Consider the following 18,501-nt stretch of genomic DNA (forward strand, 5'->3'; position numbering starts at 1 on the left):
CCTCCTCCAGCGACTCAATCTCACACTGGTAATATTGTAAGCACTTATTTCTTTGGCAGAGTGAGCCAATTTCTGGCTGACTTCCAGTGCTGTTGTGAAGTCTGTGTGTGTGCGTGTGTGTGGCCTACGTTCTTTTGTCAGCGTAGAGCGCAGTATAATCGTGACGCTGTTAAAAGCAGATAACAGCCACACACAAGCAAATATGAGATATTTTGCAATATCACAAAACCAGGAGCATTTATGGTAATGTGTTTCCCCTAAAGCTTTGCTGTTTCTTTGTACCTCAAAGACTGTGAGCTCCCCATAAGCTTTCACATACAATAACAGGCAAATAAACAGAGGTGACAGCTCAAAAGAGAATAAACTACATGCCGTTAAAAGACAATATGTCTTTCAGGCATCATTCATCTGTCATTTATGGGTGGCTGTCACTGTGCTGGAAGCCCACCTGTGAGTGAGGCCTGCGGGGGGATGTAAACAGGTTGTGTAATCCCTGCTTTACCACATGCACGGAGATCAGGGGAGGACATGTTGGATTGAAGTTTTTAATGGCTTCTTGGATACCTATTAGGCATGTGCCGGTATCACATTTTCATGCTGCGATTAATTGATTGAGCTTTTATCACGGTATACGGTATTATCACGATATTGTAATTTTACTAGAGAAACAGGTAAAAAAACACAAAAAACTTCAATAACAAAACTTTAATAACTTTTTAATTAACTAAAAGTACTTCAAATATTTAAATACAAATAAATATAAATAAAACAATACACAAAATAAAAGTAAACTTGAGCAATTATATCAAAGTGAATGTGCAAAAGGGAAACTGTCTTCGTAATCCCTCTGCATTTTTTTGGAACCCAAAATATTTCCAAACTTCTGACTTTAACCTTTTTAAAGGGGGATAAATTGTCGGCAGCGTTCCTCCTTATCAACTCATATTCTATAAAACACAAAAGCCATATATATGAAATAAATAAATAAATACAAACTTTAATCTCAATTTAATTTCTGTATGCTGTCCATAAAGATATTTGTTGAGTTCTAAAAAAATACACTATTCATTCATTTATTTTTCTTCGCATAAGTCCCTTGTTTATCAGGGGTCGCCACAGTGGAATGAACTGCCAACTATTCCAGCATGTTTTATGCAGCAGATGCCTTTCCAGCCACAACCCAATATTGGAAACCACCCATACACACTCATTCACACACACTCATACACTACAGCCAATTTAGCTTATTTAATACACTATTGACTCAGCCTATATTCAATAATAAACATAACAAAAACTGCCTGATAATGCATGGGTAAATCTTCAAAGGGAACAGTGTTACATTTTAACCTCTTTCACCTCATCCTGCTTGCTGTTTCACTATCTAAACAATGAAAACATAATATAAGTCAAATTTGTTTCATTTTGATATTATGATTAACAGACACCAAACAGCCTCGTGTAGCTGCATATTTTTATGAGCATCATCTTCACACTGCATATTTATAACAAAACAGGGCTTAAATATAACTGTCTCCTTTCATTTCCATTGAAAAGAATGAACTTTACCCTGTCTCTTTTGCAGAATATCAGTTTTAATAACCAATAATGGCCATTATAACAGTATAACGTACATTAAATTTAAACGATAAAGGTTAGCAATCAGTCAATGTGCAGATTCAGTGTATGTGGTTACATAAATTAATATATTAGCTTATCTTTGCACTCAGCCAAAACAGTTAACTGAAAACAAGTGATTCAAAAGACATAAGAATTGTTAGATAGAGACAACAAGATGAATTCAATATCACGTTTAACAGCTATAGTGAGATGAGATCATCCAGCAGATGAACTGTCTGACATGCACTACACTCTCACCTGGGGTTTATGCTCACCCGCTGAACTAGTGGCTGCAGCTCTGGGCAGAGAGTGTGTGGTCACGAGATTTGCGTTTTTAGCCGTGTACTAGAATGAACAGAGAACTTTTCAGAATCGCTAAATGAAACGCCGGTGTATTTCCCGCGATTTCTCTGCGCCTCCCTTGCGTTTCTTCTCTCTGACTGTCTCGACTATTTTGACAAATACACACAGACGACGCACGCTCACGCGGAGTCCAAAATAGGAGTTTGTGATTGGGCCAGCCCAATGTCAATACCGAAAAGAGCCAATGGGCTGCAGGGTGTCACATGGGCCGGCCCGGTCTGTCTGTCCGGGAAAAAAAGCATCTACTTTCAGAGAGTCACAGATCACAGCAGCGTCAATCAATAAGGCAGAAAAAAACGATAGGCTGCTAAGCCTTTTATGGGCCGATCAGATCATAAGACGATGATCAGCCCGGCCCAAAAAGTACGTCGGCCCACCGGGAAAGTGCCCGGTCTGACAGATGGCATGCGTGTGAGGATTATAGCGCGGTGGCAGCGGCGGCGCGCACACAGGGCTTCTACATGCGGGGATTGTTTACATCAGAGTGCGCATCAGTTCTGCGCAGCATATACGCAGTTTTTCTTCAAGCGGTTGATGGAAAATAAGCCAAGGCGCGTTCTAAGAATATAAATTCGGATCTATTATTTTTCACGGTATTTTGAAGTGCCCGCGATAACAATATCGTGCATATTCATTACCGTGATTTATCGCATTACCGAATACCGGCACAAGCCTAATACCTATGGAGTCATATTTCTGTTATAGAATAAATGAATGAATGAATGAATGAATGAACGAACGAACGGATGAATGAATGAATGAATGAATGAATGAATGAATGAATGAATGAATGAAATTTGCGGTTCATTTAGCAACGCCTCAAAGCAGGGAATAAGCTTTTTAGTTTTCGTCTTTTTACCTCAGAAATGTCAGCTATTTCTTGTAGTTGCATGATACAGACTTGCATATGAGTTTATAACTTAAAATGCCAAAAAACATCAGAATAGTGAGGAAAAAAATGTAATAAATTGCAAAGTTGTAAATCCAAAAGAAACTCTAACAGCGACTTTTATTTATTTTCATCTTTTTTATCTACAAATTTTATTTATTTATTTTATATCCCACAATTTCAGGTTATGAATTCCAAATTGCGGGAAAAAAACTTGTGAAGACATGCAACTGCAAGACATGAAATTGGCACAATCAGTAAATTAATAATGTCGAGTTAAAAACTCGCAATTCCAGCCTGATCTCACGAGGAAACGTAAGTATTTTACATTTTGTTGGTTTACTGCCTAATTTGTATGAATTTGTATGAGTTTAGTCGATTTTAAAAAGGAGGTGTGGCACCCAACCCCACCCCTAAACCCAACCGTCATTGGATGATGAGCAAATCGTACTAAATTGTACGAATGAGATTCATATAAATTAGTCACTAAATTAAAAATTTACGCATTGCTGTGAGACCGTGTTGGCAATAGGAATGCAACGACTAACCGGTTTCACTATTAACTGCGCTTTAATTCGTAACGGTTAATTAATCGTAAAGGCTTCTCACACTACATTCTGCATGTAACAAAACTGATGAAATTAAACAAAGTTATGCCAACTGTGCGCTAGTTTAAAGTTCCGAGTTTGTACACCAAAGCTAATACACACGCACACTGGAGTAAAGACTGATTTTCACTTTGGATCAGGCTAACTAAGGGCCGTTCACATATTCCATGTTTTGTTTGCTCAAATTTGTTATTTTCAATGGAGTTGCGCAGCTTGCACATGCAAATTGGCAGCGAGCGGCACAGTTTCACACTTTCCAGGCACACCTAGTTAAAAGAATGCTGCGAATGCACCACGAGTCACATGACATGACACATGACTGACCAAAGAGAGAAAAAAACAACAACAAAAAGAAAATACTAAGCAAGTTCATAATATAGCTGATCAAAAGTGCCTTTAAGAAAAAGGTTTAGCAGACTTTGACTACATTTGTTGAAATACTTAGCTAATATGTAGCTTAGGTTTACACTAGATAATTTTTTTTATTTATTCTTACTTTTATTTATTTATTTATTCATTTGTTCATATTTTTACTGTAAAATTATTACTTATGTTTAAATACCAGAAATATTTCTCACTTATTTTTAAGTCAAAAAAGAAATAGAAGAGGCAACAAAGTCAACTTTGAAATAGAAGAGGTTTTCATGTGATTTACTAAACTAGTGGTGTTTGGTTTGAAATGAATGAACGCATCGTGATAACTGTGAAACCGTGATTGTTCTTCAGGCTATAATTGTACAACCAAAATCTATAATCATTGCATCCCTACTTAACAACTCCAAGTTTACATCTTGCAGTTCTGACTTTTTCCTCAGAAAAATATTCTCACCTCAAGTATTCAAGTTATAAACTCACAATTACATCTAACAATCACAATGTTAGATATAAACTTAAAATGGTGAAAAAATAAATTAAAACCAGAGATAAAAACGCACATTTTTTCTTTTCTCTATCCAAAGACAGAAACAGAATTCCCTTTTATTTCCTTTCCAGTGCCTTTCATTCTTGCTTTAGTGAAAAGTACTGCTATAATGAACGTTAAAAACTACATTCAAATGAATTCAAGTTCTAAAAAGGCCTGTCTATTATTAATATCATCTTCACGCTTTTCACAGTTCAAATACAAACAACAAGATCTCCAAATCCCAAAATAGGTCACTCAGAGTTTTCTTATCAATTCAATCGCTTAAACATATGTTGCAACAAATTCCTCATGGTTTGTGCAGAAAAAATATTTAGCTCATTTATAAAGATGAATGCAATAGCAAGTTAGATTCAAAAGCCTAGTGCATTAGCTTTAAAACACTAATGTTGCAATATATAGCAAATGGCCAGTAACATCCGGCTGAAGGTGTAAGGTGATAACCACAGGACCTAAGGGGCCGCAGCTATTTCTGCTTGCAGCGGAGGATTACAGTCACACAGGATTGTGGGAGAGTGGAGGTGACAAGGCTGATCTCAATTCCTCCATAGCCAGGCAGAAGAGAGTTGTAAACAAGACCTTGGCCAGACAGAGTCCACTTATCCTTCATAGTAATGAGCACTGGGTGAAGACCTTTAAATCCAGTGCTGGAATTAATGGCTAAGTAACACTCCCGTTTCCTTATTAGGCAGAACACTTAATTGTGATAAGAATAATTCTGCACTAGACAAATGGGGCTGCTAGCAGATGGGTTCACTTCGAATAACAAACATATAAATAAATATGCAGCTGCTGATACATTGAACACAACAAAGCTTTGGGATGGTAATGTGATAGGTTTCTTTGTCTGATTCAGCATATTATCTACAATAATATAGAATTTGATGTAATTAACCTCATATAGTTTGATATTGTGGCTAACTCTGTGTTTGTCTTCTTACTATTTTAAGACATGAACGTGAACTTCAACTTTAGATCTGCGCTGAAAGTTTCGTTTGCACTTTTTTTTGTGAGGAAAAGTATTGTCATACCCCCAATCCCCCCCCCCCCCCACACACACACACACACACACAAATTAAGTGTCTTCATAACCCTCGTAACACCGTATTTCTCCAAGTAATAATTTATAAAAAATATATAGAATATAAAATATAATAAAATAAAATAATGAAATTTTTTAAATGGTGGGAAAATTAATTAATTAAATAATTTAAGAATAAAATAAAATTAAATATTGAAAAGGTAAAAAAGGTGGAAAAAGTAATTCATTAATTAAATAATTTAAAAATAAAATTTTAACTAAATAAAATAAAATAAAATAAAATAAAATAAAATAAAATAAAATAAAATAAAATAAAATAAAATAAAATATTGAAAAGGTAAAAAAGGTGGGAAAAGTAATTCATTAATTAAATAATTTAAGAATAAAATAAAAACTAAATAAAATAGGTGGAAAAAGTAAATCAGAAGAGAAGGTAGATACGAAAAGGAACATTTCTATAATACCATTAATATAGTTGTATAATTGAATTTAAGCAGTTTGTTTTGTTAATAGCGAAGTAAAAAAAAATACCAATTAAGTAATTCATTAAGTAAAGTAAAAATTTAATATTAATACATAAAAGGCTGAGTGATTAATCGAAAAGTAATCAAAATCAACATTCAGAACCTATAATCAATCTAATTTTTCAAGGTCAATTTTTTCAATTATTTCTCTACATGTGAAGTCACGTAACCCCACTCTGTTAGGCTGAGACTGTTTTATACTTCTGCGGCCACTTTGCAGCCACTTCTGATCTCTGGTCAAGGAGGACAATGCAGCCATTCCTGAGCCTTACTTTGCACTACATTGACGATGATTGGAAGCTGCACCAGACATGCCTTGAGATGGCATATTTTTTTCCATTTCCATTTCCATTTTCCATAAAATTATTATTTACATTAAAATATTTGTTTACAGAAGATGCACTAAATGCACTGTTTAAAATATTATTTACAGGCTATACAAGAGTTATTTTATTTAAAAGAGATACTGCTTATTTTCTACTTTTAATTTGAAAAGCATTGAAAATAATTAATTTTGTTTCCAAAAGTGCAAGATATTTATTTTCACTTTTTTTATAAGAAAAAAGTGACTTTGTTTTCGGCAGTGTGTTTTAATTTCCGGTGTTCAACGTTGATGTTCAATAGATAATCATAGATAGTAGATACTGTGTGTTTCCTTTAATTATTTTAAAATCAAGTAATGCAAAATAATGCTTTGCAGAAGGGCCAAAAAATAAAATTAATTAGGTAAAAAAATAGTGGTATAATTGAATGTAAACAGTTCTTATTCTTAATAGCAAAGTAAAGAAATAACAATTAAGTAATTCATTAACTAAATAATTAAAATATATATTCAATAATTAATAAAATAAAATACAGAAAATGTAAAAATGGTTGGAAAAGTAATTTAGAGAAGAAGGGAAAATCAAAAAGGAAAATTCACATGGTATAATTGAATGTAAGCAATTATTGTTAATAACATATTAAAAATTTAACAATTAAGTAATTCATTATTTAAATAATTTTAAAGTAATATCAAGCAAATAAAATAAAATAAAATAAAATGCACCATGACGTAAAGAGAATTGTTTAATAATTGAATTGTTGCCTCTGAACCATAATTGAGTTAGCCTATTTTTGACAAGGGATCATTTCTCTTCTATAGGTTTTAAAATAGCATCAAAATCTTTTGACGTCCCTGCTGGAACCTGCTTGAGAAAAGTGGGGGTTGGGAGACTGGTTTCGAGTGTTCAAAAACCTGTTTGCAGTACGTGGGCCTCTGGAGAAGCTGACCAAATTTGATATATGACTATTGCTACAGTCCAGCCAGCACCGCTGAACCGACAGGAGCTGAACTGACCCTGTCAGACAAATGATCACTCAAATAAACCAAACCCAAGGTCAGACAGAATGAGGTCCGAGGGCCTCAAGGACTCGCTCCGGCCTTCGATCTGCTCTCAGCGTTACTAATGATTTGGGAATTCAACTAAGTTTAGAAAAATGTGTTAGGTCAGGGTCATCTGCTGTGTGTCTGTCAGAGAATCATCAAACCTGATGGCTTCTACAGAAGAAGATTTCTCAGATTATTTAACACACAATGGCCTTTAGGAAGCGAGACTGTAAACATTTACTTTTGACAATCAGTCAATTGGATGTTAGCATTGCTCACTGGACTGGAAGACAGTACTAGGACACAAGAAACCAAACATTCTGAGCTTGGCCCACTAAAAGAGTCAGCCAAAATCTCTCTGAAAATAATCTGGAGACTACAGAGAAGACAACTAACACAGAGGAGCGCAAATTCTGTCCTCGTTAGCAGTTTCAAAAATAAAAACGCTGCGTAATAATGAAGAGATTTTGCCGAAACACTGATTAAAACTATTCCTTTGCATGCAAATATTTGTTTGTCAAAGGTAAGTGACTAATTAAGTAGCAAGATTTGTTTCTGTTGCTATAATAGCAAGGAGCCACTATCCAATTTGCACATCACATCTAGAAGCTACAAGTGGTACTCTTTCCTTGCTATCTATAACATATGCCTTGCAGATATTGTGGTGGAATAGCATTAAGTCTTTCTACTGCTTTCATATCCACGCAGTCCTACATCAAAGATATTGCCTTGTATATATGTAAGCCAGGGGAAATGCATGGAGAATTAAATCTTTAGGAAGGATTTGTAGGAAATTCAACCCTGATCACGATGCCGTTTTTTTTTCTCTTTTGTTCCCAGTGCTGCTACATCATAACGCTGGCCTACAGGAATGACAAATGTGTGCTGACGCTGTGCCGGACTGCACTCCAGATGGGATGAGAGTGTGTTTATGGTGCCATAGTGGGTTTACGTCTGCTGACACACTAGCTCAGATCAAATCAACTCCCAGGTAGAGCGTATGCATTATGCAGATAGATGCTACAGAACATCAAGGCAGAGGCACTGAGCATGATATTTGATCAAGGGAGGCTCCATTATAACTGGGGTAAATTTTAAGCTAGTCACTCCCAGTTTTTCGGAAATATTCATTCTATTTTAATGAATTTACTTTTGTTTCGTTCTACGTGTTTCAGGCAAGCATGTAAAAAATTAAATTCAATCAAATGACCAAATACTCTCAGTAAACTTTCATCTATTATGAGACTATGTATGGTATTAGTGGAGCTGCACATCAATGGGGTTCAGTGTTTAGGTTTTCAACTGTGACATTTGCATTACACTGAACTATACTGAACTGAAGCAGTTTTAATTTACTACAACTTAATATATAAGCTACGTTGACACAATCTACTTTGTAAAAGCACTTTTTTTTTTGCATAGAAAGGACTTTTTTACATAGAAGTACCATAATGGGTTCCCAAAACATAAAGAACAGTGAATGTTAGAGTGTTAGACTTTTGTTTCGGAACCTGGCGTATTTCCCCAATAAGCGCTATTTGTTTGGCATATGTGAATCCAGCAATCGCTCTCAGATCCGCGCCAAAACAAACGGTCCAAGATCGCCTGAATGAGGTGGTCTTGGCTCGATTGAAACGAACTGTGGAGCTGTTTATCCGTTAATAAAATTGACCGAACCGCAGTCTTGGTTTATCTGTTAATTCTCTGCATAATATGAAGCCTATATTGCATAATTCTAGGCAAGGCTATGTATAAGAAAGTCTTACCTCTGATTTATACTTGGTGACAGTGTCTGTGAGTGTCACCAATAAAAAATTCAAGTGCAGCATTTCGCTTATAATGTCTTATTGCTCATTGCCATAAATTAAAATAAGGACGCATGACAGCCGAGCAGGACTCTGTAAAATAAACCATGAAACTCTGACCAATGTGAGGAGAGTTTGCTCACACATGACTTGTTTTAACTACTTTGGTCCGTTTAGAAACTTGCTGTGTGAAAGTGAACCACACCAAGAACAAAAATAAACATTGCAACAATTTGAATCCCTGTTTCAGAACAAAACAATCGATCTACAGGTGTGAAAGCATGCTAGACAAAATATGACTGTTATGACCACCGTGCAAAAGCAATTATTAATCAAATGACCAAAGAGATGCCTCTTTCAATCCAGCAGTAAACTTAACTGCTGTACTCAATTACATTTGGGGCTCTGACACTGAAAAACCTTTGTTATTTCCTTCAAAGAACCATTCAGTGAACTCTTTTTTTGTAGCAACCCTTTGTTTAATGAAAAGTTTCCAGAGATGTTATAGGTTTAGATGACCCCAAAATTAAAATTCTGCAAATTTTTAAAAAATGTTGTCATTCCAAACTCATAAAGAATCTTAGGTGCATAATTTTGAGTTAAAAAAATTAAATCTTATAAATTTACTTCTAGAAACTCAGCAAACATATTTTTGTTTTAAAAAGTTGTTTAATAGATGTTTAAACATAGTCGTCCTGGCTAAAACAATGCTACATTTAAGCTGTCAGTGAAAATCTAATAGACGTCTAAGAATAGGCGAAAACTAAACTAGTCATCAAATAAGTAGAAATTAATGACTACACATATAAAGTCTGTCTAATCTGTCTATTTGACGACTAGTCTAGTTTTGGGCTATTTTTAGATGTCTATTAGATTTTCAGTGACAGCCCTAGTTTAGCCTTTTTTAGCCAAGCTGTCTACGTATAGATGTCTATTAGACATCTATTGAACACAAAATTGCTTGCTGGGAAAGGACTGTTTATATTGTTCAAAAAAAGATGAGAAAAGAAATCCATATGAATTATAAACCTCAATCCAACCAAACTTTCTAAAGAAACATGATGGTAAAGAAAACAAATTTTACTTGATTTTAATTTTGGTCACTGGCGGTTCATTCCGCTGTGGTGACCCCTGATGAATAAAGGGACTAAGCCAAAGGAAAATAATTGAATTAATAATTTGGTCACAGAAGCTCTACAATGTTTGCTTGACACACAAGTACCAATGAGGTTCCTTTTTGAGCTTCCACATGGACCAATCAGGTGTTTCCTGGTGCAGCATCAAACAGGTATGGTTGAACTTCAGCTCATGTTCAATGATGAATGTGTATACAGTATTTGACTAAAATCCTAAATGTAATTTTTTCATCATATGAATATAATATAACTGATATAAGTGATCATGTCTGTTCAAAATCTTGTGAAAAAAAAAATGTGGAATGATTTTGGGAGTGCAATTACTAAAACTAAAAACAAGAAATAAAAAAGTAATCATGTTTTAACTTTTATTAAGGTTTACAATGCAAATCTAATTAAATGCACTTGTTTGATTAACAAAGCAAGTCTCTCATATAATATATCTACTAGGGCTGCACAATATTGGAAAAATCTAACATTGTAGTATTTTTTATTCTGCAATATGCATTGCCATAGGAATACAATTTCACAAGATGTACTCAAAAAATGTCGTTTGCGGTTTGTTGACATTTGCTGTTTTAAAACTACTGATTTAAATTGAGCTGAATTAACCCAATTCTGGAGATTTTTTTAGACAACTTAATTGGTAATATGTTCAACCCACTTAAATTTGTAAATAATAATAAGTTAACTTAATTCCTTCATATTGTCCCACCTCAAATCGATTGTACTGTATGGAACCCAGCATTTTTTACAGTGTGAGGTGAATAACTATTTGCAAAGAATTTATCATTTTAAATTGATTGGATGGTTTAACAAAAATTCTAATTGAATTATTGTTTCCACTCCCACTCTTTTAATAATGTTATATAGTGTCATCATTTTAAGTGAGTAGTCAATTTTGCACAAATACATTGAAAGCATCTTTATTTTATACATAAAAAACAGGTTTGAAATGACATGAAGGTGAGCAAATGATGACAGTTTTTTAAATGTATTTATTTTGTAGAAGTAAATGCTAATTAAGAACCTTTGTCATTTAATTTTGTCAATTAATATTTATGAGACAATTGTGCGTATTATTTATAAAGCAATTTTTGGAGATTGATAATAGTCTTTGTCACAGTGACAGTCAATTAATCCAAAATGTTCTTTTGTGCATACATAACAAACACTAAACTAACTCTATATGCCAAGATCATGACAGTTAATTAAATTGCTTTGTTTGTTTCTAATAATGACTCACGATCATTTATAGCCAAAAACTCAAATAGGATCAAATGCAGTTATTTTACAGACAAATAAAGGCAAAAATAAAGTGTGCCACTGTTACAGATAACAGTTGTATGGAAATTTGTGTTGACAAGATCTGAACACTGCAGCCAAACTGGGTTCCACCTCATTGCTCTCAAAGGCCTGGCATGACAGGACAGTGGTGACGGAGGCACTTCTGTGTATGTGTGTTTGTGTGTGTGATTGATGTAAGGGATGCTGAGTCATGAATGCTGACACAGAAAGAGCAGGGTAGGACAACTTCAGGCACCTCATTCTATCTCTAAACAGTCACACATTCATTGGCTGATGTTTTGGCACCTATACAGGTTTATACAGTATGCACCCCCATTATTCTTTTCCTATATCTGCTATAGTATTTACTAGAATCTTTAAGGCACTGAAACCCTTGAAATTCACTCTGCTGAAGGCAGGAGGATCGAACGAGAAAAAAAGAAAAAGACAGACAGAAAGCACAAGGAATAGAAAAAAGCAACCCAGGCTCATTCTGAAAAAGTACCTCAATACACATTTCTGGAGAACGCCAAATATGTCCCATTACCTACGTTTTTTGCAGCTTTTGTTTTCGCAAAACCACCAGAAGCCGCTGTGTACGCTTTTTGAGATCTCAAATTTCTCTCGCGAGTGCTATTCGTGACTGCTGTTCTTATGTAAATCCACCAGAGGCCGCAGTTGACTGACTCTTTGACTGACTAAATGACTGACTAAATGACTGACTGACTGACGGAGCGACCGACCCTCCCCTTTTCCTAAACCAAACTAATAGTATTTTCAAAAACACAGATTGACCCATCTACCCGCTTCCCTAAACTCAACCGACAATTTTAAAAAGCAATACAGAAAAAAGCCCCTGCCTGATTTTTACCACATTTTCTGATTTTACCACATTCTCACGCTGTTGTTTCCATGTTTATTTTATTTTTTAATTTCTGTTTTTGTCTTACCTATTTTCTGGAACCGTTCTTCCCCAGACTCAAACCCTGTCATTGTGGTTAACTCCTCTCTGCACCTCTAGTCCACTGACGTATGTGGCGAGCTACTGGACAAACTGGTAACAGCGGGAAAGCCGTCCATACGGAGGTAAGCAGTCAGCTGTTAGCGCGAAAAGGAATCGCGCCATACGAATTTCTGGCTACATAATTCGCATTCTCCAAAAGCGTATATACCAGAGGTGTCCAAACTTTTTGGGCCGAGGGCCAGATGCAAAAAAAAAAACGTTGTCCTGGGCCAAATTTTACATACATCACACAGACACGCATATATATAAAAATTATTTTAATTCGTCGTCCAACTGTGCAACACTCATCAGACACTCATTAACTTCTCCTTCAGTGAAGGGTTTCCTGTGCTGTGCGATTAGCTAAGCTACCTCAAAACTAGCTAGCGTAGAATTTTCTTGCACTTTATTAGCACGAAAAAACTGCTGTTGTTGAGCTGATAGGGCCGCTGCTATTTGTTTTACTTTATGATCTCGTTCGACACCAGTATAACAGCTGAAGGCCTGATATTTTGTTTCATAATGTCTTTTAATATTATATTCCTTCATTACTGCATCTGATTCCTGGCAAATTAAACAGACACATAATCCGCTGACCTCTGTGAAGAAATATTCTTTGCCCCAATGTGACAAAATTTCCTGCACTCACTGTTGATTTTCCTTTTTCTCGGTTGTGCCATGGCTCACCAAAACGTGATTATGTTTCAGTTTGTTCGGTTCGTTTTACTTCATAACAGAAACTGCTTCCTAAATAAAGGCAAGTCATAGCAACACCAGGTGGTTATTTTTGAATTACTTTCATTTTTGTATAGCAGGCCAGATTCTATTAATATTTATAAAAAGCCTCGCGGGCTACCACAAAACTGATTGTTGGCCGCAGATGGCCCGCAGGCCGTAGTCTGGACACCCCTGGTATATACAGTAGGGCTACATTTTCAGAATGAGCCTATGTTATAAAAAAGACTAAGGGGGTTTTCCAATACTTGCTTGTTTGCTATGTTCCCTCAGTGGTGCAGAAAATAGAGGGCAGTTGAAAATGGCAGTTGACCATAAGAAATCTAGGCAGCAGCAAATGAAGAGAGACCAAGTGACCTCTGTGTAATTGCTCTCTATTTTCACTCGCTCAAGGCTATCATGCCCAATGTAGTGTACAACACGCTATTGTGCATTCAAATGCCATGTGTCGGGTTGTCAGGTAAGTTTGAGAGTTGGTGTTAGATGGGTAAATCTGCCTTGCAAATTTCTATAGTAAAATTGTGTGATTACTGTATGTCAGGATCTTTAAGTGCATGTTCAACAAAACACTCCGGGTCTCTTGTGGAGCATGCATGCCTGTTCATTTGTTGGTAGCTCTCCAGTCTTTTTTTGCCTTTGCCACGAGACACAACCCGGCCACTGCACTCATTCGCTTGCCATCTGTCTGCAGCTGAAAACACTTGCTCTCCATACGGTAGCGTGCCGGTGGCAGCCCCATCCCCAGCTGACAAGCAAAATGCTTTGAAAGAGTGAATAAAGCAAGCTCAATTGGCTGATGTGACATTGTTTTATCAGAGTGAGCTGGTGCCGAGAGCCGTGTGTCCTGAACTAAGAGGAAAAATAGTTTAGGATTAGTTTAGATAGTGGAACATGTGGGCAAAGCTTGTCCATCCGCTCATCAGCTGAGAATGCAATTTAGCAGCTTGCTGCAGGAATGCAAACCATTTCTAAATCACAGAACAGCAAGGCATTTGCCAAGTAGGCATGACAAACAGAAAAACAGCCCAAAACTTTTCCCATAAAGGGATCATTATGAGATGCAGCAGTCATGCCCTTGCAGCATCAGCTGACTGAAGCACAAGACTCAAAGGAGAACTGCTCCTCAATGATCTTTCATTGGTTTTTCATTCTCTGTTGGTGAGCATCTCCTCATCTGACAGATTTCCACAGCATGAAATCAGTAATAATGAATCTCACTGATATGATTGGATAAGAGCTGAACGAATGCATCCAAGTGTATCTGAGTGACATCAAACTGGACACACCAGTAAACAGAGAACGCTTTTCTAAGTTGTATCATGAGACATTTCGTTTACACAAATAGCATAGGCAACACGATTGTGCAGTGGGTAGCACTGTCGCCTCACAGCAAGAAGGTCGCTGGTTCGAGCCCCGGCTGGGTCAGTTGGCATTTCTGTATGGAGTTTGCATGATCTCCCCATGGGTTTCCTCCAGGTGCTCCAGTTTCCCCAACAGTCCAAAAACATGCGCTATAGGTGAATTGAGTAAGCTAAATTAGCCGTAGTGTATGAGTGTGTGTGTGTGTGTGTGTGTGTGTGTGTGTGTGTGTGTGTGTGTGTGTGTGTGTGTGTGTGTGTGTGTGTGTGTGTGTGTGTTTTCCAGTGCTGGGTTGTAGGTGGAAAGACATTCGCTGCGTAAAACACATGCTGAATAAGTCAGTGGTACATTCCGCTGTGGCGATCCCTGCATAATAAAGGGACTAAGCTGAAAAGTAAATGAATGATTATATATGAATGAATAAACGGGCATACAAATTTTTCCGAGACAATTTTCTATAATGTATATTTCTATTTCAAGATTAAGCCAAGTGGTCAAGCATCTTTTTGACATATAGCTTTTGTCAGTTTCAACACAGGTTAAAAAGTAAGAGAAACACTCTTAAAATTCAGAGCAAATGAGAATCGTGTAACTTTGTGATGATAATAATAACATGAATCAAAAATAAAATCAGGTTTATATTTTTTATTTATTCATTCATTCATTTTCCTTTCGGCTTAGTGCCCTTATTAATCAGGGGTTGCCACAGTGAAATGAACCGCTAACTTGCAACCCAACACTCGGAACACTCTTGCATTCACACATATACACTACGGCCAATTTAGCTTAATCAATTCACCTATACCACATGTCTTTGGACTTGCGGGGGAACCGGAGCACCCGGGAAGAACATGCAAACTCCACACAGAAATGCCAGGCTTGAACCAGCAACCTTCTTGCTGTGAGGCGATCGTGCTACCCACTGCACTACCGTGACACCCCATCTATTATTTAATTATATTATAATATTTATATACATTTTTTATTATATTATAAATAACTTAATTATTTTTATTATTCAAACATTGTTATAGCTTTTTATTCTGTTTTCTTTACCTGTGTTCAGTTTCTTTGACATAATCTACATGGCTAAAAGCTCTATAGAAATAAAGTTGAATTAAAAGAATTAAAATGACCTATTAAGTGATTGAGGTAAAGTTGGTTTTACATTCACACATTTGTTCAGTGACAACTTCTGACATGCTCCCTATATTGTATACCATTGTACTTTGAATATTCAGTCTGAAATCACATATAAGTATGACTTAAAAACAACATTAGCACAATTTATTTGACTGTGAACAATGTTGTACTTTAATAATGATTGGCTGTTAATATAAATTCCACTATTTAGTATTTGCAAAGAACATTTTGTGAAATTATATAATAATAAGGAGAAAGTGTAAATGTGTGAATATAAAACCAACTTTGCCTCAATTATTCAGCTGAAATAACGTCTTTGGGACAGGTCAGTAGCAAGAGGTCAAACGCTTCAATTACAGTATATGACAGCAGAATGAGACCAAATGGTCTTATTTCACAAGGTCGATATAAAGTTTATCTTATCATAAGAATTATATTGCTTTAAACATTTGCATTAGCATTTCATTCATCTTTGTGATTACCAAAAAGAAACAATGGCAAGAATTTACTCACCACTCGTGCTCATGATGCTGAGACAATAATCCAAGAGTAGCTACAATTTAATATCCAGACAGCAGCGGTCGACTATTGTTCCACCGAATAAAATCCAGTTACTGAGCCTCAGCTTGAAGTCAGAGTCGAGCCGTCAGAGTGGGATACAAACTCGCGGAATAATTAAGACAAATGTTAACGCTCCCAATGTGATTCCCGGATCACAGGAGGGCAGCGATCACTTGGCTGATAATGGGAACGGTGGGCTTAAAGTACAGCAGCCCGCGAGAGCAGGGCGGACGACCGGCCTCAAATAAAGCGGAATGTTGTCAAGTCACATTCCGTGATCTTGTGCCGTTTTCTCGGGTAAAGCAAGCCTGAGACAGTGTTGCGTACAGTGGACGAGGCGCTGTCACTGTACTCGCGCGCTCGCATCTATGGAAGCGCGCACCGGGGTGACGTCACGCAGCGGACTAGAGGAGCAGCGTGTTTGCTCGCAGCTCCGCCACACTGTGAGATTTGCTGATTATAACGGCAGCGCTCCGGTTTCTTCTTGTCTCTTGCAGCGGATTTGAGGTGTGAGGTCACATTGGGGGAAAGTTGAAGGGTAGGGTGGGTTTTCGCAGATTACGGCATTTACCGTGGGCTGTGTGGATATATAGCGCCCTCTTATGTAGACACGGTGCAAATAGACACAGCAGACAAATTGGCTTAATTTAGAAACCTGCCCGCCAACAAAAGCTCCTTATTATGACGATAATTAGCCGTTTAGAGAAGAATTGCGCGCCAGGAAAAGAAAATTACCACGCTTTATGTGTAATGTATATTATAAAAAAGATAATTAAGTTGCCTAATCATTAGTCATTTAATAATGTTGATTACACTATACATGTAAGAACATATGATACTCATTTAATATAACAATAAAATCAATTTAACATTTAAGCAAAATAAAATTACACGTAAAATGTAGGCTATATAAAATAATAATAAACGAATAATATTAATAATAATAATAATAATATTTCCTTACATTTATACATCGCTTTTCTGGACATTCAAAAGTGCTTTACACATTTTTGGGGGGAATCTCCTCATCCACCACCAGTGTGCAGCATCCAGGGGCAGATGTAGTGATTTTGGGGCTTTATATATATATATATATATATATATATATATATATATATATATATATATATATATATATATATATATATATATATATATATACATATATGTGGTAAAGCACCTTGTAAAGGTTTTGAAACGATTTGTTTTCTTAAGATGAATTCACAACTAAAAACAATACATGAACTATATCGTTTTTAAAACTAAATCTTTACTAATTTGATTGCTTCATGATTGAAGGTGGGGGACATTTTCGCGCGGATGTAATAATTAGCCTACGTTTAAATTAAAAATGTTAGACCCCCACCTTACAATATATGATAGAAAACAATGTTATAATTTATAGATATCATCTGCTATTTATTTGGGGGACCACAGATTTCCTGGAGCCCTAAGCGGCTGCTTACCTTGCTTATTGGTTAAATCCGCCTATGGCAGCATCCACCTGGATGACGTGACGGCAGCCATATTGCTCCAGACCACACACCAGCTGATTGGTGGAGAGGAGACAGAGTGAAGCCAATTATGATTAGGAGGTCATGCTTAATCAAACTGGCTGTAGGCATATAAAAATAAAAATGGTAAAGAATCTACAAAAATATAAATCTACAATGTACATAATTCTACAAACTACATAAATATATAATAAATATTATTAATTTAGCCATTACAAAATGATGAGGGCCACTGAAATCTTGTTAACTGAAAAATATTAGCAAACAACAAAGTTTGTTCAAAAAGACTATACAAAAACTGACTTTAAAAGAAAGAAAGAAAGAAAGAAAGAAAGAAAGAAAGAAAGAAAGAAAGAAAGAAAGAAAGAAAGAAAGAAAGAAAAGAACAAAAAATAAAGGATTGAGTTTTTCCTTACGGTGATTTATTGTTTGTAAGTAATTTTAAATCAAGGTCACTGGAGAAAAACCTCTTACCTGGCATTTCCCATTTGTTTTACTCGTGACATACACTAGTAGTCACTCTTTCACCACTTTACAGAGGTCTGTGTCTATTGCATAACGTCACAGCCAGCCCAGCATATATTCCTTCATTCATTCATTTTCCTTCGACTTCTTCGTTCC

General features: G+C 36.1%; 1 protein-coding gene across 4 annotated transcripts in view; it reads right to left on the reverse strand.

Moving 5' to 3' along the window:
• Positions 1-16,849, reverse strand: part of ablim3 (actin binding LIM protein family, member 3) — a 130,821-nt gene extending 113,972 nt beyond the window's left edge. For 3 of the 4 annotated variants that reach the window (XM_056471936.1, XM_056471938.1, XM_056471937.1), the window contains exon 1: positions 16,319-16,848. In XM_056471936.1, coding sequence (XP_056327911.1) covers positions 16,319-16,331 — 13 coding nt within the window. In that variant the 5' untranslated portion in view covers positions 16,332-16,848. Of the gene's footprint in view, positions 1-16,318 lie in introns of all 4 variants that reach the window. The other variant, XM_056471935.1, reaches the window with a different exon arrangement.
• Between the last annotated feature and the right edge of the window lie 1,652 nt (positions 16,850-18,501).

The sequence above is a fragment of the Danio aesculapii genome, chromosome 14, assembly GCF_903798145.1.
Source record: "Danio aesculapii chromosome 14, fDanAes4.1, whole genome shotgun sequence".
NCBI classification, from domain to species: domain Eukaryota; kingdom Metazoa; phylum Chordata; class Actinopteri; order Cypriniformes; family Danionidae; genus Danio; species Danio aesculapii.